Source organism: Ovis canadensis, chromosome 2, assembly GCF_042477335.2.
Source record: "Ovis canadensis isolate MfBH-ARS-UI-01 breed Bighorn chromosome 2, ARS-UI_OviCan_v2, whole genome shotgun sequence".
NCBI classification, from domain to species: domain Eukaryota; kingdom Metazoa; phylum Chordata; class Mammalia; order Artiodactyla; family Bovidae; genus Ovis; species Ovis canadensis.
Genome location: NC_091246.1, coordinates 7,479,648 through 7,504,366, shown reverse-complemented (window position 1 = coordinate 7,504,366; position 24,719 = coordinate 7,479,648). Strand labels below are relative to the sequence as shown.

The 24,719-nt window shown below is 50.9% G+C and overlaps 1 protein-coding gene across 1 annotated transcript in view; it reads left to right on the top strand.

Annotated features, from left to right (window-relative positions):
- Window positions 1-24,719, top strand: part of PAPPA (pappalysin 1) — a 262,349-nt gene that overhangs the window by 186,599 nt on the left and 51,031 nt on the right. Inside the window, exons 14-17 of the mRNA XM_069573842.1 lie at window positions 6,868-7,036; window positions 9,428-9,611; window positions 21,012-21,222; window positions 21,812-21,983. Coding sequence (XP_069429943.1) covers window positions 6,868-7,036; window positions 9,428-9,611; window positions 21,012-21,222; window positions 21,812-21,983 — 736 coding nt within the window. The remainder of the gene's footprint in view (window positions 1-6,867; window positions 7,037-9,427; window positions 9,612-21,011; window positions 21,223-21,811; window positions 21,984-24,719) is intronic.

The window sequence follows — 24,719 nt, the reverse complement described above, 5'->3', positions numbered from 1 at the left end:
TTACCCTAACAGACAGGACTGTGCAAATGTGCAAATGCATTAAAACAAACTAGGAGGAAAGAAAAGAAAAATAAGCAACAACTGTAAAAAGCCACGGGATGTTTTTCTTCATTCTTGAAACACCAAGGTAAATAGCATCCCTTTTTATAGCTCAGCTGCTCTAGTGGAAATGGCCCACTTGACTCTCAGCTGCTTCCCAGGTAGTAAAGTGTGGCCCCTACCCGCCCCCCAACACACCCCTTCCTCTCCCCACTCAGAGTCCCACTCCCATCTCCTGCCCATCTGTTCTCCTCTGGCTTTCTCTCCTCCCTCCTGCTCCTCTGTCTCTTCCCCTTTCTCCTCTCTCACCCCCTTTTCCTTCCTCGCTTTCTTTCTCTTCTCCTGAGGGCAGCGTGATAGCTAGTGAGCTGCAATGGGAGAATCCTCATCACGGCAAAATCAGTCCAGGCTGTGTGTTCTGACCCAGATTCAAGGGTCTCTGTCCCCGTCTGGAACTTGGGAGTAAATTCAGACACCCAGGACAACAGGATCCGGTTCCAAAGGAGAGGTCCAGTGGTGGAATTCTAGCTGAGTTCCAGCTCCGCACCAAGAAGGGGAAGCGGGAAGGACGGGGGGCCTCGTGATGGCTGGAGGGAAGCTATGAGGCTTCTTCAGTGAGAAAAGGGACCGTCAGGAGCTGAGGCTTCAGGAGCTGGACACACGCACGCATGCACGCACGCACCATTGTCCAGCCTGTCATTCTAAACAGAGATTGAGCAGTTTAGTATAACATCAGTGGCCGTGTGTTTAGAAAACTGGCTTCTTCCCTTCCCTCCGCTCTTTCCTTCCTCCCTTCTTCCCCTCCCTCTCATGTTTTGCATTCTCTTCCTTTGTCTACCTCAAACTTTTCCCGCTTTTTCCACGTCAGAGCATCCAGAGAGAGGCAGCTCTGATTGACAGCTAGCCTTTCGAGGATCAGCCTTCAGTTCAGTTCAGTTCAGTCGCTCAGTCATGTCCGACTCTTTGCAACCCCATGAACCACAGCACGCCAGGCTTCCCTTGTCCATCACCAACTCCCAGAGCTTACCCAAACTCATGTCCGTTGAGTCAGTGATGCCATCCAACCATCTCATCCTCTGTTGTCCCCTTCTTCTCCTGCCCTCAATCTTTCCCAGCATCTGGGTCTTTTCCAATGAGTCAGCTCTTCACATCAGGTGGCCAAAGGATTGGAGTTTCAGCTTCAGCATCAGTCCTTCCAATGAATATTTAGGACTGATTTCCTTTAGGATAGACTGGTTGGATCTCCTTGCAGTCCAAGGGACTCTCAAGAGTCTTCTCCAACACCACAGTTCAAAAGCGTCAATTCTTTGGCGCTCAGCCTTCTTCACAGTCCAACTCTCACATCCATACATGGCCACTGAAAAAACCATAGCCTTGACTAGATGGACCTTTGTTGACAAAATAATGTCTCTGCTTTTTAATATGCTGTCGAGGTTGGTCATAACTTTCCTCCCTAGGGGACAATAAATTCTTCGTGTGACTAGACTCACTCCTCGCAGCCAGAGTGAACTTCGTCTGGTAGTTATTGGTAGTGGTGGCATCAGAGCGGGTGCCTACAGGCTGGAACCAAGAGACCCTGGAGTCTGTGCCCTGACTGGGGGCTCTCTAGGAATCTGTCTGGAAGATTGGGAGCACAGAAGGAAGCTTCTCACGGCCGGACGGCCCAGGCCTCAGGTTGTTGCCTCCAGGTTCACCCCGTGTCGCCACCCTCGAATGGATCAGCACCTCGTGGAACATCTGTTGGGAGCGGCTAGACTCGGGGCGGGGGGGGGGCTGTGCCTGCAAATGGAACTTCTGCGCCTAAGCACGCGCCCGTCTCACCCATATGGATATGCCTGATTATTGCCCAACCCACGCTCCAGCCCCGGCCTGCCTGTCAGAATCCCTGTTCCTCCATATCCTTGTCAAGACGTGGCATTATCAAAGTCTACTTGTTCCCCTTCCAGCGGGCTCCGAAATACGTCTCCACGGTTTTGTCCACACCCTGACTTGACCCCTGGAAGCTAGGAGGCGTGAAGAGATTCTTTAGTTCCTTACCCTCATTCAAGGATGGACAACCTAAGGTCCAGGAGGGGAAAGTGTTTCCCAAAGTCACCCCAGTGGGTTAGGATGCAGAACCACATGGCATTGGAATCCAGGTCTTGGGACCTCCAGGGCAAAGCCCTCCCCACCCCATCTCCCCCATCATCAGAGGTATCAAAACAGCTGTCCCAGAGGCCCCAGCAACTTGTGGTTATTTTGGCCCTTGTGTGACTTGTTTTTAAATTACTTGTAACAGTTAACTATCAGGAGAGTACAGAGTAAAGGCCAGAATCCTTTCCGCTCTTAAACACATCACAAGATTTGGAACATCGGGCCCACTCAGATCCTGGGACTTGAGACCCAGCTCTGGTGAGCAGGTGGCCTCCCACTGGGCACCTCCCACTCAGCTCACCTGGCCATTCAGACGTTCGGCCAGACCCTATAGCTGCTGACCCTGCCTCCCAATGCCTCACCCACCACACCACTGGCTCACTTCTAGAATTCCAGGGAAGAAGAGCCTGTTTGGATCGCTTCCTACGGTAGCCTCATCGCTGGGCAGAAAAGCGAGCCCTGCCTTGCTGACTCTCAGTGTTACTTCTCAAGCGATCCCGTGGTACTCGTGCCGAGAGCATCTCCCCCTCCGTCTTCCAGTGCTGCACACGCTGTCTCTTTGGGTGTCCCCCGCCGAGCCACTCAGCATGATTTATAAAGCAGCTGCCTGTTTACTGCCCTCGCTGCCCCATGGCATAATTGCAGCTAAGTAACCACAGGAGTTAAGCCATGGGTCAAGGGGCAGCCGGGAGGGGAGCCCTCACCAGGCCTTCGACCTCTGGCCTCCTCTCTCCCAGCTGAGGGGTACACAGGTATCCCACGTTATGCACAATCGGGGGCCCTTTCAGCTGACTGCGGGGGGTGAAAATTGGAGGACTGTCGGGTCCCTTAAGGATCTGCCTCCTTATGGAACGTGAGTCTCTACGTGAATAACTTACATAGCTGTAAGAAGAACAGACAGTTCATAAGTATCTGATTATCTTTGCATAGGGCAGGGAGGGTGCCTCATGTCACCTTTGCCCCAGTGTGAGAATTTTATTGGTAAAATTACCTATATCCCTTCCCCCATTGGGATCAACCACTCTCCTCCCATCTGAGAAGTGGCTTCCTTTTCTTTTTCCCCCTTCTTTTGTTATTTCATGACAGTGCATCGCTGGTATGAAATCCCCCCCCCTCCTTTTCTTCTTTAATGAAGGCAGAGGCTTTTGTTTTGTTTTCCTTGTTTTGATTTTTGTTTTGTGTTTCAGAAATGACAGAGCTGTGTCAGGGAGTTATTTGGGAGGGGCCGCTGGGGCGATGTTTATCATTTTTGGGCAATGTGTTCACACAGCCCTTTCCAGCTAATAGGACAATGAAGGGAAGAGCAGGGACTCAGGGTCAGGGAGGCAGATCCTCGCCGGAATCCTGTCCATGCCGAGTGCCTTTGGGCAAGTGATTTAAGCTCGCTTAGTTGCAGTCTCTTCTTCTCACGAATGGGAATAATCACCCTACCTCATGGAATTACAGTGAGGATGCGGATGAGATGATGTAGGTAAAACACAGCTGCCAAGACCTGGGGCGTAGTGCTTTCTCATCCCCTTTCTTTCCTGTCCTCAAGCCTATAAGCCAGGTGCAGACGAGTGTCCTGAAAATGCAGGGACGCCGCATTCCCTAAGATACATTCCAGAGGACCTAGTCCTAAGAAACATGCCACGGGGAAAGGCTGTCAGAGCTTGGGAAGTTATGCATGCATTAGTCCCTCTGGAAACCCAGCATATGCATTAGAATGCTAGGTTCTGAGAAGTCCTGCAATGGAGGAAGTTGACTGGTCATCGGCTCTCCCCATTTGAACAAAGACTTTTTTTGGTCAGGCAGCCCATGTGGATAGGGGATGCTTTCCTTCTGTAGTAGGAGGAGTCAGAGGAGAGGGACCCCCTTCTCACGGTACATCACAGTTTCCATAGCATTTCTCATGCACCGGCCTTTCTGTTGTGCAAACACGCCGAGCTCCAACCTCTCCTGGACCTTTGCACATGCCCTTCGCTCTGCCTGGAATTCCCTCTGCTCCAAACCTTCCCGTGGCTGATCCCCTCCGTTTCATCTGAATCTTAGTCAGGTGTCCCGGGAGGAGGCTCCCCGACCCCTCTGTGCAGTGTGCCCCTCCTACCCTCCCCCAGGTGCCGCCCTCTGTAGTTTCACCTGGGGTTAGTGCCCCTACTGTATGCGATTCACTGCCTAAAACTGGCTTATTTATGACTTATCTTTGGCACACGCCCTCCCTCCTCAGACCCACATAGTGTTTACAATTGTCTGCCGTGCAGTGAGATCCCCAGGCCAGTGTCTTGAATAGATGACACATCACCTTGTTTTGACCATCTTGAGAGATGGATCACTTCATGGCCTCCACTCAACAGAGGAGGAAACTGAGGCTCAGGTTGTTACATGACTTTCCAAGATCAAACAACTGATAAATGGTGAGCCTGGGCTGGAGTCCAGATCTGCCCACCTGCTAAGCTGTAGGTCCTTCCTGTTCGACGAAATCAAGTTTTTTAGTTTCTCATTTTCCTACGATGGAGAACCTTAATGTGCCCAGAAGGAGGGAGAGCAATTTTTTTTTTTTTTAACCTTAATGGCCACACAGTGCAGAGAAGCCCAGAGCCCTTGTCTTTCAAAAAGGGTTCCCAGAGGCCCCCCAGTCCGTCATCAGATGGGAGACCAGGGGCCTCCTGGGTGCGCAGAGCGAGAATGGTCAAACTGCAGGCAAAGGTCGAAGACCCACTTAGAGGCTGGTAGCTTACAGACTTAAACCTAGTTAAATTGGAACCATGTGGCTCTTTCCCCCAGCTCTTACACAACGTGAACAGATGCATTGTTTGGTGTCAAAGACCTCGTGTTGACTCCGCAGCTACAGTCTTCCGGGTGGCGCAGCGCAGAGGCTGTCAGAGCAGAGAAAAGGGCAGGGCATCAGAAAGCCTCAGCGAGCGTCACTTCATCCAAACTCATCCCGCGCTTGTAAAGGGGAGGCGGGTATGTGGAAGCTACAAAGCATGCATCCGTGTGGGCGTGAGACCTGAATCGAACACTTGCCTTTGTCCCAGCATTTTAAAAGTGAGTTTGTTTGTGCTAAGTGCTGGAGATGTTTGTTCCTCACCGCCCCCCTCAGTTATCCCACTGTCTCACTGCACTTTTGAGCGGGGGATACAGAGTGGGGATGAGTACCACATTCCTATAAAACCCTCAGTGTGGGGTGTCCTGAAACCAACACCAAGCGGAAAGTTGAGAGTTCCTTCTTAAGTTGGTTTGACCCCTACCCCGCTCCGTGTGTCCTCGATAGAAACAGGAAAACAAACACTTTAAGGCTCTGAATGGCAACCCCAGCTATCTGTGTATGTCATATGGCAGGAGTTGGGATAGACAGGGCCAGAGGGGCAACATTAGAGAGAACTGCCTCCTAGAAATGTTCAAATTCAATCTTCCGATGTTTGCAGAACACTTAGAGCTGTTGCAAGACACTGCCACCGTTTGTTCCTTGCTAGTTAGGAAACATCTATTTCATCCAAGGCATTTTCATTGGCAATGCAAAGTACACCGAAATGAAACAGGCATTATCTCTACCCTCAGGGAAGTTCCAGTCCAGGTGTGGGGTGAGGTTAATAAGGGGGACTTTGGAGTCACACATCTGGATGGGAACTTAAACAAGTAACTCGATCTCGCCGCTCCCCGACTTTCCAACAGTAAAATGAGTAACACTTAGCTCATAGGGTCGCCGCGAGGATGGGTGAGCTCATGTATATAAGCAATTGGTGAATAGTCGCTAATGTTATTAAGCGTCTGCGTGACGGTAATATGAGGGGAAAGATCATCTAAGCGTGGGGGTTTTCTGTTGTTTCCATTTCCTGAAGGGTTAGCATGTATTCCAGCACATGGCAGGCACCCCAGACCTGTGATCAGTGCATGGAACAAGAGGCCAGGGCATGAGAGAAAGGAGGGCCCAGTGCTGCAGGGAGCTTGCCTGGGGACACGAGAAAGCTTCCTGTAGACTCCTTCATGGAGCTCAGACTTGAACAAGTAAATTCCTATTGGCAGGAAGGTGGCGACAGCAGCTACAGTAAGATGCACGTCATGATCTCTGCGCAACTTTATGAACCATTCTGAAGTCACTTTACAGTTTATAAAAGACTTCTACCTTCAGGACCTCAGTTGAATCTCATGGAGCTATGGGTTAGCCGAATCTGGGAGTACACTGAAACTCAGAGAGGTGATGGACCTTGCCCAAAGTTAGACAGCTTGTAGGTAATAGAGCATAGATTTATCCATACCTTAGTGCCCTTATGTGCCAGGAATTCCACTCCATGCTTTGGCTCAACTATCTGATTTAATTCTCACAACGACCCCTGGAAGTGAGTGCTGTTATAAAATATGAAAAGGCTTTCATTCAGCTCAGTGCCTGGCAGATAAGAGACTCAACAAACACTTGCTGTAATCATAATAATTCCTGTTTTGCAGATGAGAAAATGAAGGTTCTACAGCATCTGCAGATTTGTAATTTGTGAGGCTTTTAAGATGTAGGATTTGGGCCCTGCTCTGTTTCCATAAACTGTGCTCTTAGTGATAAACTCTGGCCACTGCTCCTCCGGAGTCCTGTCCACTCTGTGTGTCTCCTGTGTCGGCCTCCTGAAATTTGGAGCGGAAGCCCATTAGCCTTTGTCTTCCGGCTGGAGTGCATCGGTCCTGCGAGAAAGCGCCCCCTCACCCTCTTGTTCCCTTTCTCCTCAGCTGTGTGCACTTCGCATGTGAGGCTGCGGACTGCCCAACGCTGGCTGTGGAGAACGCTTCGCTCAACTGCTCCAGCAGTGATGGCTACCACGGTGCCCAGTGCACTGTGCGCTGCCGGACGGGCTACGTGCTGCAGATACAGCGGGATGACGAGCTCATCAAAAGCCAGGTGTGTGTGGGTGCTGGGCTCAGAGTCCCTCTCCAGCCCACGAAAGGCTGAGCGGCTGCTGAACCTGTTCTCTGCTGAATCCTCAGCATTTGAAGCACTGCTGCCACATAGTAGGTGCTCAATAAAGAGGTGTGGGTTGAGTGAAAGACTGCCTCAATCTGGGATTTCTGAGACAATGGTTCCTGTGCAGAGTAGTGATTCATACAAGAGGTACCAGCGTCCCCCATGTAGGTTGAAAATGAAAACTATGGGCTGAGCATGACTTTTGAACTGAAACCCTCACAGTCAGAACCCTGCTACAATTGAGTGGGCCGGTTTCAGAAGAGGTGAGCCCCCTGTCAGTGGGATGCTCATTCATTCATTCAAACCTCTGTGCACTGGGAACCAGATGCTGTACTGTGTGTGTGCTTAGTCGCTCAGTCATGTCCAACTCTTTGTGACCCCATGGACTGCAGCCCGCGAGACTCCTCTTTCCATGGGGATTCTCCAGGCAAGAATACTGGAGTGGGTTGCCATTCCCTTCTCCAGGGGACCTTCCCAACCCAGGGATCGAACCCAGGTCTCCTGCATTGCAGGCAGATTCTTTACTGTCTGAGTCGCCAGGTATGCTGTACTAGGTGCTAGAGAAAAAATTCACTAAGATGAGCCTAGTTTCTCCTCTTAAGGAGCTTAGTGACTAGTGACCGGGAGCAGACAATGAGTGGGTAGTGGCCGTACTGTGTGATAAACATTGTGAAGGTAAGTGGGGGGTGTTGTGGAAGCACAGGGGCAGTCAAGGAAAGCTCCCTGGAAGAGGTGACATGAAAACTGAGAACTGGAGAGATAGGCAGAGGTCACGCATTGCAGGGAGGGAAGGAGGCAGGCTCTGGGCATGGACAGGAATGTGTGGATGCCTGTTGGTGAGAAGGAGGGTACCACAGACAGACGTTTGTTTTGCTGAACTTACCTAAGGAGTGAGGCTGGAGAGGCAAGCAAGGTGTGCATGGCCCTCCTAGCTTGGTCAGGGAGTGGGAGCAGGGAGCTATTGAAGGAAGTGACGTGGTCAGATCATGGGTGATGAAGGTCCTTCCAGCGGCCCACATGGGTGTGGCTTGGAGTCCAGCCACGGGGGAGCCTTGGGAAGAGGGCTGAGTCCTGCACGAACATAGTGCCCTTGCGTGGACTTAGCTGTGCTGTAATGGTGCTTTCAGCCAATGTGGCTGTGGGGTCTCAGGTGGGTGTGGGGAGGAGCAGGGAATTAAGCCCTGAAATTTGGGGATTCCATGTACAGCCTCTTGTGGGACCCTGCCAACAGACTCCCCCTTCATGCTCTGGGGTCAAGGGCACATTCCTTATTGCTGGGAATGCCTGTTTGCACAGAGCTTCTGGACTTGCAAAGAGTCCCACCGAGGAGCTCCAGGGCCCTCAGTTGCTTAGACACCTGCTTCTGTGTGTCAGACACGGCAGGTCTGAACTCCTGTGAAAGCAATTAAGCTGGCTTTGGCAGTGAGGGACCTTTCATCCCTTTGATGGGTGCTGAAGAGGGGAACAGTATCCCATGCTTTTAAAATCCCAGCTCAACATCTGGCATCCTCGAATGCCTGGGATGTGGTGGCTTCCTCCTTGAATGGAGGCCCCCAGGGCTGGGCTGCCATGGACAGACCCTGCCTTAGCCCTGCAGCCTGAACTTGCCCTCCTACCCCCAGCCAGGCTGTCTTCTAATTTGTGTCGAATCCCTGTTGACCCTTTCGTTTGCCTAGCCTCCTTCCTTCTTCACGCCCACCTCTCCCAGCTATTGAAGCATCATATGTTGGAGCAGGGAGTGGCTCTTAGAGCAATGCTTGGCTTTGATGCCAAAAGGATAGCTCAAGTGAGGAAGGGGACTTGCCCACGATCTTGCAGCAGCCAGAACCAAATCCCATGCTCCCATCCCCCCAGGGTGATGCCCACTCTGTGCCAAGCATAATCCCCTCCTCTCTCCTAGGGCCAGGAAAAGATACAAAGGTTAACATCCAGCATCCCACTCTTGTGCTGTGTTTCAGAGGCTATTTTATGAAAGAAGTCCTCTGGCCCTGAGAAGTCTGAGCCTTAAGATTCACAGCAACACGATGGAAATAACTATCTGGGAGACTCTCCAGACAGCCGTGTGGAGCTGTGTCTTTGGGCTCGATTCCCACTTAGCCTTTGTCCAGCTTTGAAACTTGGAGCTAGTCACTTAATGTCTCCGAGCCTCAGTTTCAGCAGCTGTAAAGTGGAAACTGAAGTACCTCTTTCAAACAGTTGCTGGGATCCCGGAAAGGGAGCTAAATGTCGAGCATAGATCTCCGGGTGCTGTAGCCCAGGGGAGAAGGGTTTTCCCCATGGGTGGGTTTCCGCCTGCGGCATCTCACAGTGCCCGCCTCCATCTTCCAGGCAGGACCCAGCGTTACGGTGACCTGCACGGAGGGCAAGTGGAACAAACAGGTGGCGTGCGAGCCAGTGGACTGCGGCATCCCGGATCAGCACCACGTCTATGCCGCCTCGTTCTCCTGCCTCGAGGGCACCACCTTTGGCAGCAAGTGCTCCTTCCAGTGCCGCCACCCGGCGCAGTTGAAAGGTACGAGACCCAGCGGCCACTTCCAGGTCCTCCCGTGGGGACTCAACACCAGGGCTTGGACAGGGTGTTATCTTTGCTTCTGATCCCTCCCACCTGTTCTATGCAACCCATCCATGCAAACTGCCTTGTTGTGCAGCTAGGGAGAGAGTAGAGTGTGGACAAGCATGGCCGCTGCTGCTGCTGCTGCTGCGTCGCTTCAGTCGTGTCTGACTCTGTGCGACCCCAGAGACGGCAGCCCAGCAGGCTCGCCCGTCCGTGGGATTCTCCAGGCAAGAACACTGGAGTGGGTTGCCATTTCCTTCTCCAGTGCATGAAAGTGAAAAGTGAAAGTGAAGTCCCTCAGTTGTGTCCAACTCTTAGCAAGCCCATGGACTGCAGCCTACCAGGCTCCTCTGTCCATGGGATTTTCCAGGCAAGAGTACTGGAGTGGGTTGCCATTGCCTTCTCCGATGGTGTCTCTAAGATCTTCCAAATCTGGCAAAAGAGGAAAGAGAAAAGCAGGAAGGGAGGGAAAGTAGAAGGAAAGAGGAGATTCTAAGAAAATAGCATCTGGAACAGATGTGACTAGTTCATTGGGTGGTGAGAGTCCAGTAAGTCTAAGAGGAAAGTATTATTATTATTTTAATTTCACGGAGGAGAAACTCAAGGTTCAGAGTTGAAAGAACTTGTCCAAGGCCATGCTTTCCCTGGAGGGCTCCGCCACGGGGCCCAGGTCTGTCTTTCTCCAAAGCCCACTGCTGCCCCTTAGGAAGGGCTAGCTCCAAAGGGAGTCACTCTAGGAGGGAAGAGCTAATGGGCATCTCCTGGGCTAGGTGCTGGGATATTCAGGCAAGCAGACATAGTCTGGCAAACTGGAGAAGAGGACTCATGTTGGAATGAGTGAGAGGCTGACCTGGGCGACCTAGACTCTCAAGATTAAAAGGGCTTTTCAACTAGGCAGGAGTAACTGCTTATTGGAAAGATGATGAACCTGAGAGCCAGTGATAGGGAGGTGGGAACTTGCACAGAATCACAGGGCAAGTTAGCAGCAGCATCAGAACTACACTCTTGGCTTCTAGTTGAGTGTTAGGTTTGGGCATTATACCCAGTTCTCAGAGGTACCAGGACTTTCCTTTGCTTGGTTTATTGGAGGAAACGTTGCCCCTTCATCAGATAACCGAAAAGATATCTCACTAAGCATGGGTCCTACCTTGGGATCCATCATGCTATACAGTGGGAATGAGCGGACTTCTGTGTGTTGTGTGGGGGTTTGGAGGTAGGTCTGTAAATTCCCTTCAACTTAGATGTCATATTGGAGAAGGAAATGGCAATCCACTCCAGTATTCTCGCCTGGAGAATTCCATGGGCGGAGGAGCCTGGTAGGCTACAGTCCATGGGGTTGCAAAGAGTCGGACACGACTGAGCAACTTCACTTTCACTTAGATGTCATGTTACAAATTCATGAGTTCCAGGCATTTGGATGATTGGAGAGGGTTGATAGTGTCTCTAAGTTTTCAATAAGATTTAGAACTTCAAAAGATTACTACACATAGTAAGACTCAATAAAGTGTATAGACTGGGCAGCGGAATGCATTGATGAAAGTAAAACCACAAGAAATGTTTCTTTTAAGAAATGAATGAAGGACCCAGCTATCTCACTAAACTGCCCCAGAAGAGAAGCAGAAAACACTTCCGCAATACATCCTTTCCTATTGTTCAGTTGCTCAGTCGTGTCTGACTCTTTGCGACCCCATGGACTGCAGCACGCCAGGCTTCCCTGTCCATCACCAACTCCCGGAGCTTGCTCAGACTCACATCCATTGAGTTGGTGATGCTATCCAACCATCTCATCTTGTCTCCCCCTTCTTCTCTTGCCCTCAATCTTTCCCAGCACCAATGTCTTTTCCAGTGAGTCGGCTCTCTGCATCAAGTAACCAAAGTCCCCTCATATTTTTATCCAAGAAGATTTGAGTGTAAAAGTTGTAGACATTGTATTTGAGCTGCCCTAAAGATTGAGATCTGAGAGAGATGAAGAGACAAGTAGAAATTGCAAACCCTCCACCTTATCTGAGCCTGTTCCTGGCCCCATCTGCTCAGACACGGAGCTTATTAATAAGTCCAGACTAGGATATCACACTTCCCCTCTGAGTCAGAGGTCATTGGGAAAGGGAGGTGTATAAATCAGCGTTGATTATTAGCCACAATGAGGGCTGCAATAGTAATCCTTTATCAAAGTGGTTCTCTTTCATTGCTTCTCTGCTGACTGTGGTGAAGGGGCGACCTCACTGTGGAGATGTGACCCTAGGACTGTCATTCTGATGGTGTTGATCCCCACTTTGCTAATCCCTTGAGAATACAGGGCAGCACCTCTCCAGTGGCCGCATTGACCCACTCGGCCCGCTGCCATACCATGCCCTTGGTTCTCAGCATCGTCGGATGCTCAGATTCCAGGCCCAATACTTTGGCTTGGGTCTGCTGCCAGCAAAGGCTGGGCAGAGGTCCTGGTCCTCTCTCTTGAGCTTGTTAATAATTCCTTGCTTCTTAAGCCAAAAGATAAAGTGAAAGTGTTAGTCGCTCAGTCATGTCCGACTCTTTGTGACTCCATGGACTATATAGCCTTCCAGGCTCTCTGCGCATGGAATTCTCCAGACAGGAATACTGGAGTGGATAGCCATTCTCTTCTCCAGGGGATCTTCCCAACCCAGGGACTGAACCTGCATCTCTAGTGTTTCCTGCATTGGCAGGCAGGTTCTTTACCATCTGGGCCATCAGGGAAGCCCAAAGTGAAAGTGTTAGTCCCCCAGCCATGTCTGACTCTGTGACCCCACGGACTGTAGCCCACCAGGCTCCTCTGTCCATGAAATTTTCCAGGCAAGAATACTAGAGTGAGTTGCCATTCCCTTCCGCAGGGAATTTTCCCAACCCAGGGATCGAACCCGGGTCTCCTGCACTGCAGGCAGATTCTTAACTGTCTGAACCACTAGGGGTGATCAAAACAAAATATTCCCCCATTTCTTGTTTGCTCCCCTTTACGCCCTGTGTTTTTCCTTCCCCACAGCAAGAGTTAAGCAAAAGGAGTGTGAGCTTTCATCTTTCATCAGATATAGAGGGATTGAACTCTTGGTTCTGCCCCAGCTGTCTGATCTCAGGAGATGAATTTCACATTGGGAGATGTTAGTAGATCCTAGAAGAGCAGTGTCACATCCTTGAGCCTCAGTACTCTCATTCGTAAAATGGGTGTAAAAGCATCCATGTTGATGGGTCATCAGTTCAGTTCAGTACAGTTCAGTCGCTCAGTCGTGTCCGACTTTTTGCAATCCCATGAATTGCAGCACACCAGGCCTCCCTGTCCATCACCAACTCCTGGAGTTCACTCAGACTGAAGTCCATCGAGTCAGTGATGCCATCCAGCCATCTCATCCTCTGTCGTCCCCTTCTCCTCCTGCCCCCAATCCCTCATGAGGATTAAAAGAGATGGTATGAATAAAATTGCCAGGACCAGAGTAAGTACTTAGTAAATACTCATCTCCAAGAGGCAGTCCTGTGAGAATTAAGCAGTGGCTGCCCTCTTGGTCCCTGACCTCTTTATCCCATGGAGGTCTTAGTCCTGGGACCTGTGGAAACTTGCTCCATCCTCCACATTCCACTCAGGACCTAGAGGTTAATGTGCTTGGACCAGAAGCTTCCACCCAGGAGAAGCACTGAGTGTGGCCCCAAGACCAGTGTAACGCAGGTGTCAATAGCACCGCAAACACATCAGCCCCTTAGAATCCGGGCAAACTTTTCTCGAATATCCTGACTTCCTCTTAAGTTCTGAGCCTTCATCAAGGCACCCTGCAAGCCCACAGCTCTGGAGTCATTCCTGCCAGGGCCCTTTATCACATGGGTACTAACAGCACCCACTGCACCTACACACATGCACGAGGGAAAAAGTCCTCAAGTTTAAAAGAAAGGGCCTCAGTCTCAGAATCATAAATATTTAACTCAGTGGCTAAAAATGCATCGTTGCATCCTTGACCTTGTCAATTTCAACTCAACCACATGAGGTGCACTGGCTGTTGATTCTGGAGTAGGGGTTCTAAACCAAGCATGCCCTCTTCCCACAAAGATCTTTCCCGGGACTTTCCTGGTGGCCCAGCGGCTTAGACTCCATGCTTCCGCTGCAGGGGTGGGGGTGGGTTTGGTCCCTGGTTAGGGAACTAAGATTCCATATGCCATGCAGCTCAGCCAAAAAGAAAAAAAGTCTTTCTAAAAGGCCCACTCTCTACTTCTATCTAAGGCCCAAGATTTAAACTCAGTCAATTCACTAGTTTCCAGAAGACACTCTATACCGTGGAGCATTTTCTGATTTCTTAGACTCTACTGATGAGCAGAATGGCATGTCCTTCAGTGTCCAGCAGGTAACCTTCCCGCCAGCTCCCCACTCTCTTCCTCGCCCCTTACCTTCTCCCTCAGAGTCCTGTCCTGATCTTTGTCCCTCTAGGATTTTCACATCCTCTCTCAGGCAGACACCCTTTCATCTTTCTCAGAAGCAGATAGCCAGACCTGGAGGATTCAACTTTATCCTCAGGGTCTCATCAAGGCATCTTTCCCACAAAAACAGGGTTACTGCCAAAGAGGACTTCTCACATCACTCCTAAGAGAAGCCTACTCTCCTCATCTTATGATCCTAGTATTTTGGAGATAGCAGGGGCTAGAATGTCTTCGGGTCGCAGCCCCGACTAAGTGTTAATGGTAAGTGGTAATTGCTCAGCCGTGTCTGACCCTTTGTGACCCCATGGACTATACTGTCCAGGGAATCCTCCAGGCAAGAATACTGGAGTAGGTTGTCATTTCCTACTCCAATAGTGGTTAATGTAAACCACTACCCAATCCTTCCTGGGGACAGAGGAGCACCATGGAAAAGAAAACTTGCTCAAGATCACACAGATGCTAATGACGAAGTGATTAAGTGGCAAGAGGAAGCAACAGATTCCTTTTTCCTCTTAGATAATTCTTCTGTCTCCCTCATCCCCCACCTCCACCTTCACTTCACTCTGAACAGTGCTCAGGTTTCAAAAAATCAAGCGTATTCTCACCTCAGGGTTCTTAGCTGCTGCTCCAGAATTCCTTTGACCTTTTCTGAGCCGTGCCTCTCAACCTAGCTGTTGCTGTTCAGTGGCTAAGTCGTGTCTGACTCTTTGTGTCCCCATGGACTGCAGCACGCCTGGCTTCCCTGTCCTTCACCATCTCCTGGACTTTGCTCAAACTCATGTCCACTGAGTCAGTGATACCATCCAACCATCTCATCCCCTCTTGCCCCCTCCTCCTCCTGCCCTCAATCTTTCCCGGCATCAGGGTCTTTTCCAGTGAGTCGGCTCTTTGCATCAAGTGGCCAAAGTATTGGAGCTTCTCCAGCCAGAGCTGGGAGAAGCCAGAAGTCATCGTTTCATTTTGCCATGCAGAAACTGAGGTCCAAGAGAGGAAGACATTCATGCAAGGTCATGCATGCATTACCATGAGCACTGGGGCCAGAAATTGACCCAGGGGTCCCGACTCTAGAAGAGGTGCTCTCTGGCTAGGCATGCCGCTCCCAGCAATCTTGTGAAGTCATCTGACTTGCACATTCCCAGCCCCTCTGTTATGGCAGGTGTCCAACGCTCCAGGCTCTTTTCTGTCTCTAGGACAGTACCCATCCGTTATCCCTTACTGTGACTGCATCTTAGCACATTCTTCTCCTTTGTGTCTAACATGTGGGGCCTTTCAGTAAAGAAATTTGGAAGTGAGAGACACCATTCTGGACAGTGGGGACAGGAGGGCTGGTGAAATTACATGACTAGTTTTGCTTTTGAGATACTCCACACATTCATGTTTCTGGTTCCGTGAGGCTGTTCTCTAGACAGCAGTTCCTCTATGGCCACGCACTTGGGTAAAAGCTCTGTAGTGTGGTCAAGAGGGCACTCAGGAGTCAGACACACCTGGGGTGAGTGCCAGCTCTAGTTTGAGAAGCTCACTTTTCCACTCGGGGTCTCAGTGTTCCCACCTGAAAAATGAGATTAAGGACACATTGGGTCACTAGAAGGATCAGGGATCAGGGAGCCGGGGCCGGTCATTCTTCCTGTGCCTACCGCAGGGACTCTACAAATGTGATCTGTCCTTACCCCAGCCCGGCAAGCTGTGTTTTTACTTTCTTAATTCACTGGCCAGTATTCTTCCACATCCTAAAGTATTAGAACTGGGCAAGAACTTAAAGATGGCTTTGGTCTAGGGCCAGAGAAGTCAGGTGACTTGTTCAAGGTCACAGTAAATTCATAATGCTCCCAGCTTCCCCGGTAGCTCAGTGGTAAAGAACCTGCCTGCATTGCAGGGGACTTGAAGGAGATGCGGGTTCAATCCCTGGGTTGGGAAGATCCCGTGGAGAAGGAAATGGCAGCCTGCTCCAGTGTTCTCACCTAGAGATCCCCTTGGACAGAGGAGCCTGAGGGGCTATAGACCAAGAAGTCGCAGCGTCGGATCGCGCTGAGTGGCCGAACAACAACAGTGTGCACTCAACAAATGGAAACGTAGGACTTCCCGTATGCTTGGCTGGAGAAGGAAATGGCAGCCCACTCGAGTATTCTTGCCTGGAGAATCCCATGGACAGAGGAGCCTGGTGGGCTACAGTCCATGGGGTCACACAGAGCCAGACACAACTGTAACGACTTAGCATGCATGCAAGCATGTCTGCTTGGCACTAGGGTAGGTCCTGGGAATAAAAGAATGAGCAAGCTGCAGTCCCAGCCCTTAGGATGTGGGCGATGCCAGCACGGTCGACGAGGCATTAAGAAAACAGACCTAGATCTCCCGTCATTTCCCTCCTTTGATTCTGCTCTAGGTTAGTTTCACTCTTAAAGGTATTCTCAAAGAGATGTGATCTTCTGGGCTCTCTTTACAGCAAAATAATAAAAGTAGATATATTTCTTTTGATAGTACATTTGGAATCATGTTAATACTCACTGGAGATTGAAATTCCCTTAGCCGCATTTGTAGACAGTCTGAGCAAGATTTGTTTCCTTGACTTTGAAAGATGAACAAACAAAAGAACAGGGGCATATCACTCTCTGAAACCTAGTCTCCGCCCTCAGCATCCTTACCCTCAGCCAGGGACTGCAGGCTCAGAAACGCCTTCACCACGTGCGCAGAGTCACGCTCCCCCAAGAAGCAGAGGAAGACGTGGAGACGATAGAAGCATCAGGGCTTCTCTGAAGCCACTGCCCCTGTGGACAGCTGGACTCAGTCCCTCTGGGAAGCATGGGAGCCGGGGCAGGATTAGTCCTCTGAGTTCCTGTAGTGCGGGCAATTGTCGTGTTAATGCACCAGCCCCTTCACTGGTTTGGGCGCTACTTCTGTGAGCATTGACACCTCAGCGCTGTGAGCCTGCCTTGCATGCGGACCAAACACCGCTGATCAGAGCGAAAGACCTCCAGCATAAACAGCTGCGGGGGCATTAGGCGTCCTTCAGCATATAGAGGTCAGGGCCAAGGGCACGAGGGAAGGGCATGGACAGCTGCGTCCTACCCTGCTTTCCTCAGAGCCGCATGGAGGCTGCAGGGTGGGGGCACGGCTAGGGCCTGGAAATGCTGATTCTGCGCACTTGAGGGTCTGCCGTGGTGTGGGGCATGTCCATGGTCCTGAATCGCCAGTTCTTGTGTTAGCCTTCTTCTGACTGCGGTGCTCAGCTAACTCCTATTTACCCTGTCAAAGAATGTACATTTCTAGTCTGCATTTTCTCTCTTGCTTAACCTGTTACGATTTTTCTCTTAGCTCACCACCAGGGAACCACACTGTCCACTTCACAGTCTAGGGTTTGCATAGCTGATAGGGTGTACTTGTAAAGCATCTCGACCCTTTTTCCAGAGGCGTTTTATCCTTCCTAGGAAATTGAAAGAGGGTATGCTCCCCTTATCTTTTGTGGCTCCCGGTCCCCACTAAGCTCTTGCTAAACCCAGGCACTCCAACACGGCCTTCATCATAAGACCATGCAAAAATAATAATAATAATAATAGTAATCCAGTTTACAATCTCTGGTGTGCTGGAGCTGTCTCTGCTTCTGTAGAAACCAAATGAGTCCCTCTTCCACACCCTTTATTCTTTTTACTCGAGGTAGAGATATCTGTGGTGTGCAGTGTCCCAGCTCGTCACAAGGAGTCCTCTGTGTGGCTTACAGACCCTAAGTTGTCTTGGGCTCCCCAGGAGACTCACACAGATATGAGAAGGAGGAAAGTGAGCAGGGAAAGAAGCAGCAGAGGAGCCTACATACTCTCTCATCTTTCTTCTTTTTCCTGTTTTATTTCTCTCCATAGTTCTTTCCACCTTCTACACACACAATAGTTTGCTTTTTTAAAAAGGTAATTTCTTCTCCATATCCCACTAGAATATAAGCTCCAAGAGGGCAGGGTTTGGGGTTTGTTTTGTTCATTGCCTTGCCTCGACATAGACAAAAGTAGCTGGCGCATCAGTTCAGTTCAGTTCAGTTCAGTTGCTCAGTCGGGTCCGACTCTTTGCGACCCCATGAATCACAGCACGCCAGGCCTCCCTGTCCATCACCAACTCCCGGAGTTCACTCACACTTGCGTCCATCGAGTCAGTGATGCCATCTCATCCTCTGTCATCCCTTACTCCCCTCCTGCCTCCAATCCCTCTCAGCATCAGAGTCTTTTCCAATGAGTCAACATAGTAAGCACTAAATAGATGCTTGTGGAATGAATAGAGTGTGTGTGTGCTAAGTCACTTCAGTCGTGTCTGACTCTTTGCAACCCTATGGACTGTAGTCCACCAGGTTCCTCTGTCCATGGTGATTCTCCAGGCAAGAATACTGGAGTGGGTTGCCATGCCCTCCTCCAGGGGATCTTCCCAACCCAGGGATCGAACCCACATCTCTTACATCTCCTACATTGGCAGGTGGGTTCTTTACCACTAGCATCATCTGGGAAGCCCCGAATGAATGGAGGTTCTCATGCAACTCCTGTGATCCTTTCAGAGCTGCTCCTAAAGGCAGAGATTTAGAGAAGGGAGAGAGGAAGGAGAGAGAAGGAAACATGGGAGGGAGGGAAGAGCATCAAGGAAATCGGTAGCATTTTCCCGAGCACTATTCATCCACATTGTTTCATTTCATCTTCTCATCACCCTGAAAGGCAGGAGCAATTGCTTTCTTTCTATAGATAGGAGATTTGGGGTTTGGCTGTCTCAGAACAGAAAACAGAGTCTCTGCTAAGCAGGTTTAGCCAACTTTCCACTAAAAACGACAGCCGTCTTTGTAGTTACACAAAACCAGCTTTAAACTCCACTCTTGTCTTTTATTAACCAGAGAACCTGGTCAAGTCACTTGCCTCTCTAAGTCTCTGCTTTCAAATACAAGTTGTTGCCCTACTAAGAGCACTGTGTGAGGATAAATGAGATCACACAGCAGAAGTGCTTGGTTGTAACTGATCAGTAAATGTCAGTTTCACCCTGATCACCCCTCTGATTCCTAATCCCCGAGCCTCCCATGGATTGGAGGCAACCCACTCCAGTATTCTGGCCTGGAGAATCCCCATGAACAGAAGAGCCTAGTGGGCCACAGACCATGGGGTTGCAAAGAGTCGGACACAACTGAGCAACTAAGCACGCAAGCTTCTATCAGAGTCGACCAGGAGCTCTGATTTCAGGGTGCTGTGTGACCTGCAGCTGCAGGAAGGAGCTCCTCCTCACCCCTCCTCCTCCACGGGAGCCTCCCTCCTCCAGCCCTGGTTGTCAACACCTGTCAGGAATAACTGGGAGGAAGAGGGTTTGGTTGGGAGCCCCAAGTTTCAGGTCCGTCTCCAGTTGTCTTGGGGAGATTCTGGGCAGGCTGTGTGTGTCAATAACATACGACCTGTCAGGGAAAAGCCTGACTCTCCGTGTTTCACTTTTATTTGTGACATCTCACACCAGGCCAGCTTCCCCGTGGCAGTCAGCATGCCTCCTAGAGCTGGCATGGGCTGTGGAGAAGTGCTCAGCTCTCAGCTGCTTTGGCAAAGCTTCACTGGATACTGGGGCCTGAGAAGAAAGTCCAGCCTCCAGACACCACGAGGCTGCCACTTCCAGGCATGCGGGGGCTCAGTCAAATACAGGGACGCAGGGCCCAGAGAGGGAGTGGCAGCTGCAGGTCACACAGCACCCTGAAATCAGAGCTCCTGATCGACTCTGATAGAAGCTTGCGTGCTTAGTTGCTCAGTTGTGTCCGACTCTTTGCAACCCCATGGTCTGTGGCCCACTAGGCTCTTCTGTTCATGGGGATTCTCCAGGCCAGAATACTGGAGTGGGTTGCCATGCCCTCCTCCAGGGGATCTTCCCAACCCAGGGATCGAACCCAGGTCTCCTGCATTGCGGGCAAATTCTTTACCAACTGAGCCACCAGGGAAGCCCAAGAATACTGGAATGGGTAGCCCATCCCTTCTCCAGGGGAACTTCCTGATCCAGGAATCAAACCAGGGTCTCCTGCACTGCAGGCGGAATCTTTACCAGCTGAGCTATCAGGGAAGCTTACTCTGCCAATTACTGGAAAGCAAGTTTCTTCATCTCTGGACCCAGATGCAAAGCAGGGAGGATGAAGGGTGGACTAAAAAGATGTGCAAAGTGAGAGCTGCAAGTTAAGTTTTATTGGAGGCAAAATGAGGATGGCAGCCTGGGAGGCAGTGCTTCAGAGAGCTCTGAGGGACTGCTCCAAAGAGACAATGGGGAAGGTTAATATATAAGATTTTGGTGAAGGGGGAGTTCAATGTAATCAAGTTCTTACTTTATAAAAGGTTTTCTGTTAGTCATGAGGAACTGATGTCATCATGAAGGGATTTAGTGATTTACTAGGTATGAAGACATCCAAGGATTGGGATCATGAAATCAGTTCCTGAAAATATCTAACTATCTAAAGACCTGTTCCACCAGTTTCTTTGGAGCACAGAGTGCCTCACCCTCCTCCCTGAGTCCCCCTTGGGGTGTGTTGAAGGTCAGGTCGGCGGCTGCAAGAGCATAGGGTTCAGTCTCTGCCCAGGCAGGTGGCAGATGCCTTGTTGTCCAGTCGCTGGCACATACTCGTGCCAAGTGCCCATTGGTAGTTGACAAGGATCGTGAAGGTCCCTTGTCTATGCGATATAAGAGGTTTCAGAATCAGAAGTCAGGAGCCTTGACTTGGATTCACTGTAGACATGGCGTACATCGCTCCCCACATTGTGTCTCCCCCTTTTTTTTTTCTTTTCTCTTCTATTTTGTGGCAGCTCTTTCTTCTCCCTAGACTCCTCAGCCGAAGGTGGAAGGGTCTGGAATCACACGTGCAAGTGTCTCTGATTCTTCAAGCTGGCTTGAGTCGAGGCAGCACGTGGATTAGCTGGCCAATCAGAGCCTCCCCACCTCCTACCTCCACTAACCCTGCCTGCCTGTGTCCTATAGGCAACAACAGCCTCCTGACCTGCATGGAGGATGGCCTGTGGTCCTTCCCGGAGGCCCTGTGCGAGCTCATGTGCCTGGCTCCACCGCCGGTGCCCAACGCCGACCTCCAGACGGCCCGGTGCCGCGAGAACAAGCACAAGGTGGGCTCCTTCTGCAAGTACAAGTGCAGGCCTGGATACCACGTGCCCGGCTCCTCCCGGAAGTCAAAGAAGTAAGTGCAGCTGCAGAGGCGAGCTCCCGGCGGCTGGAGCCAGCGGGGGGACAGGGAGAGCCAGGTCTGTCTAGTTAGAAGAAGTGCTCACTGCTCTGCCCACCATTCATCGCGTGCTCTTCCCTGGGAATCTGGAGGGACATTGTCATCAGCTGCTTGCTGACTGTGTGACTTCTCAGGGCCTCTACTGTTGAGCGATACGATGGGGAGGATGGTAACAGTCACTGCGTAAGATGGTTGTGAAGGATGAATGAGGGTGCCTGGTGCACAGCAAATGGAGGGTATCCATGCCATCCCTGTGTCAGCCCCATCAGCGCCCCTGGAAGGAAGTCGGGGGAAACGGGCCAGCAGGGCTTGATTTTATTTCAGTCCACGTGAAACTCTTGCTCGGCCCTGGGAAAAGGGTTCTGTGAACGTTTACCTTAACCCCTCCTCACTCCCTCCACCACGCAATAGGATGAGCAGGGACTCAGGAATCAGAAAGGTACGTGTGAGGCCAGCTGGCTCCAGAGACCGTGGCTGTTTGGGTAGAGCGTGGCTGCAGCCGTTTGGTCCTTGAGATGTCTCTACTTTTCTCTCTTCCTGAAAGACGGGCCTTCAAGACCCAGTGTACCCAGGATGGCAGCTGGCAGGAGGGAGCTTGTGTTCCTGTGACGTGTGACCCTCCTCCACCAAAATTCCATGGGCTGTACCAGTGCACCAACGGCTTCCAGTTCAACAGCGAGTGCAGGATCAACTGTGAAGACAGTGATGCCACCCAGGTGAGGCTCCTTGAATTTGGGGTCATCGCTTAGACCCCTTTCCCCTCTGTTTACTAAAGACCAGCCAGGATTTGAGAACCACATCCTCCAGAGACTCCATGTGGATGCCAGAATTGTGTAATAGCGGTATCACCCATGCAGAAGTTTAGGAGCTGGGTTCTCCCCATCTTTCTTTGTAATCTCTCTGAACCTCATGGTCCTACCCATCACACTGCATATTATTGGCTCAGAGATTCTTAGCTTCGAAAAAAAAAATCTCAGTATCAGGAACCTTATGAAAGAAATCATAAGTGAAATCCTGATGTCTGAACTTGATCCAAGGTAGGGAGTGACTGAGACTGTTTTGTTGACTTTTTACCACCATCGCCAGTTACATTGCTCTGAAATATGTAGAATCATGATTTCCACTACCTGGAGCCATCAGTAGCTCCTCAAGTATTTGGAGAGAGGGAGCCATGTTTAGACTAGATGTACAGTTTTGAGACTATTAAAGAAGGATGGAAGGAGATGGAGGGGACTGAATCTTATTTCAATCCATGTGTAACTGAGACAGAGTCCAGCGCTCCCACTAGCCCTGCTGAGGCAGTTCTGTGAATGGCATTTCCTTAATCTTTACACACACCCACCTCCACCCACTAAGACAGGTAGGGAATCAAGAATGGGAAAGAGAATGAGGAACCAGCTGGCTCCAAGGAAGACTTAGGTCCACAGGGAGCTCCAGCCCTGAGAGAACCCACCACTTAGGGTGGATGCCTCAAGCCCCATGACTCAGAGGTGGGCAAGGATCTTTACTCAGGTGAGGCCAGAGTTCAGCCAACTGGGCCCCAGTGGAAGGATCTCCCTCTTGTCAGTCCTTATTGGGTATTTAGTTCAGTTCAGTTCAGTTCAGTAGCTCAGTTGTGTGCAACTCTTTGCAACCCCATGAACTGCAGCACACCAGGCCTCCTGTCCATCCCCAACTCCCTGAGTTTATCCAGACTCATGTCCATTGAGTCCGTGGTGCCATCCAACCATCTCATCCTCTGTCATCCCATTCTTTTCCTGCCTTCAATCTTTCCCAGCATCAGGGTCTTTTCAAATGAGTCAGCTCTTCGCATCAGGTGGCCAAAGGATTGGAGTTTCAGCTTCAGCATCAGTCCTTCCAATGAACACCCAGGACTGATCTCCTTTAGGATGGACTGGTTGGATCTCCTTGCAGTCCAAGGGACTCTCAAGAGTCTCCTCCAACACCACAGTTCAAAAGCATCAATTCTTCAGCGCTCAGCTTTCTTTATAGTCCAACTCTCACAACCATGCATGACTACTGGAAAAACATCTACCAAATACTAGACACTGTCGGAGCAGCATCCTCAACTCTTTTTACTCACATTCCCACGTGCAGATAGCCGCTGACTTCTGTCCATTCCGAACTCCTGAACTGCCCTTATCTATGTCCAAGGCCACCAGCCTAACTCAGGCCAGGAGCACCAGCCTCCCGGCCTGCGTGCAGCTTCCCGACCGCCCCCCTGCCCTCTCCTTGCCACTCCAGCGTACTGTCCACATCGCAGCTAGAGCGGCTTGTTGAGAGCACACATGTGACCGTGACAGTTCCCCTGCTCGAAGTCCTTTGTGAACCAGCGACCCCATCTCCCTTAGAGTAAGTCTCACCTCTGCATTCAGCTTATCTCCCCATCACAGTAAGACAGATCTTCCCCTTCACCTGGGTGTTCTCTGTGAAAGAAGCCCTGCCACCTTTTCCAGCCTAACTGTCCTTCACCGTTCAGCCCACACACCCCTTCTTCCAGGAACCTTTTCCTGCCCCTCCCACTGTGGGCTCAGTGCCCCTCCCTCACAGCACTGGCCGCGCTGCATTGTAATTCATTTCACGCTCCCCCACTAGATTTTGGGGCTTCCCAGGTGGCTCAGACGGTAAAGTGTCTGCCTGCAATGCGGGAGACCTGGGTTCGATCCCTGGGTTGGTGAGATCCCCTGGAGGAGGAAATGGCAACCCACTCCAGTACTCTTGCCTGGAAAATTCCATGGACGGAGGAGCCTGGTGGGCTGCAGTCCAAGGGGTTGCAAAGAGTCAGACACGACTGGGCGACTTCCCTTTCGCTTTCACTAGGTTTTGAGATCCCTGACCACAGCTTTGCTCTTCCCTGTGTTTTCAGCACTGGGGGCAGTGCCGAGCACCTAGTAGGTGCTCAGGAAGTGACAGGGCTTGACCCCTGCCATGGATATCCAGGCCGCTCTCCTCATTTTCCAGTTGAGACAGTCACTCAGCCATCCAAGGTGATGCAGCTGGTGTCGGCTGAATCAGAATCGGAACCTGGTCCCCCAACTGTGGACAGTGGGCAGACCCAGTCCAGGAGGCAGTCCCTGTAGGGCAGGCATGCTCAGGACTCCTGTCTGTGGACTCGGGTCCTTCCCTTCCTCGGCTGCCAGGGAGGCAGAAGCCCGGCCGGAACGAGCAAAGGCCAGAGATTACCACGGCCCCGCGCAGCCGATCAACTTCCCTCTCACTCGCTTACATAAAGCTGTTGCTAACAGTTACCCAAACTGCTGAGCCAGATGCTATTCTGGCTGTGGTCATGTTATCAAACTGAAACCCAGTCTGCCTGGGGCCTGCCAAGTACCTTTCATGGCCAGTTTGTATTTAAAGGAGAGGAAAATGTAAATTTATCAGACGACTCAAGCAGTCCTGGTTGGCAACTGGCGGGGAGGCCAGACGCTAAGGAGCAGGGTATTGCTTGCCGG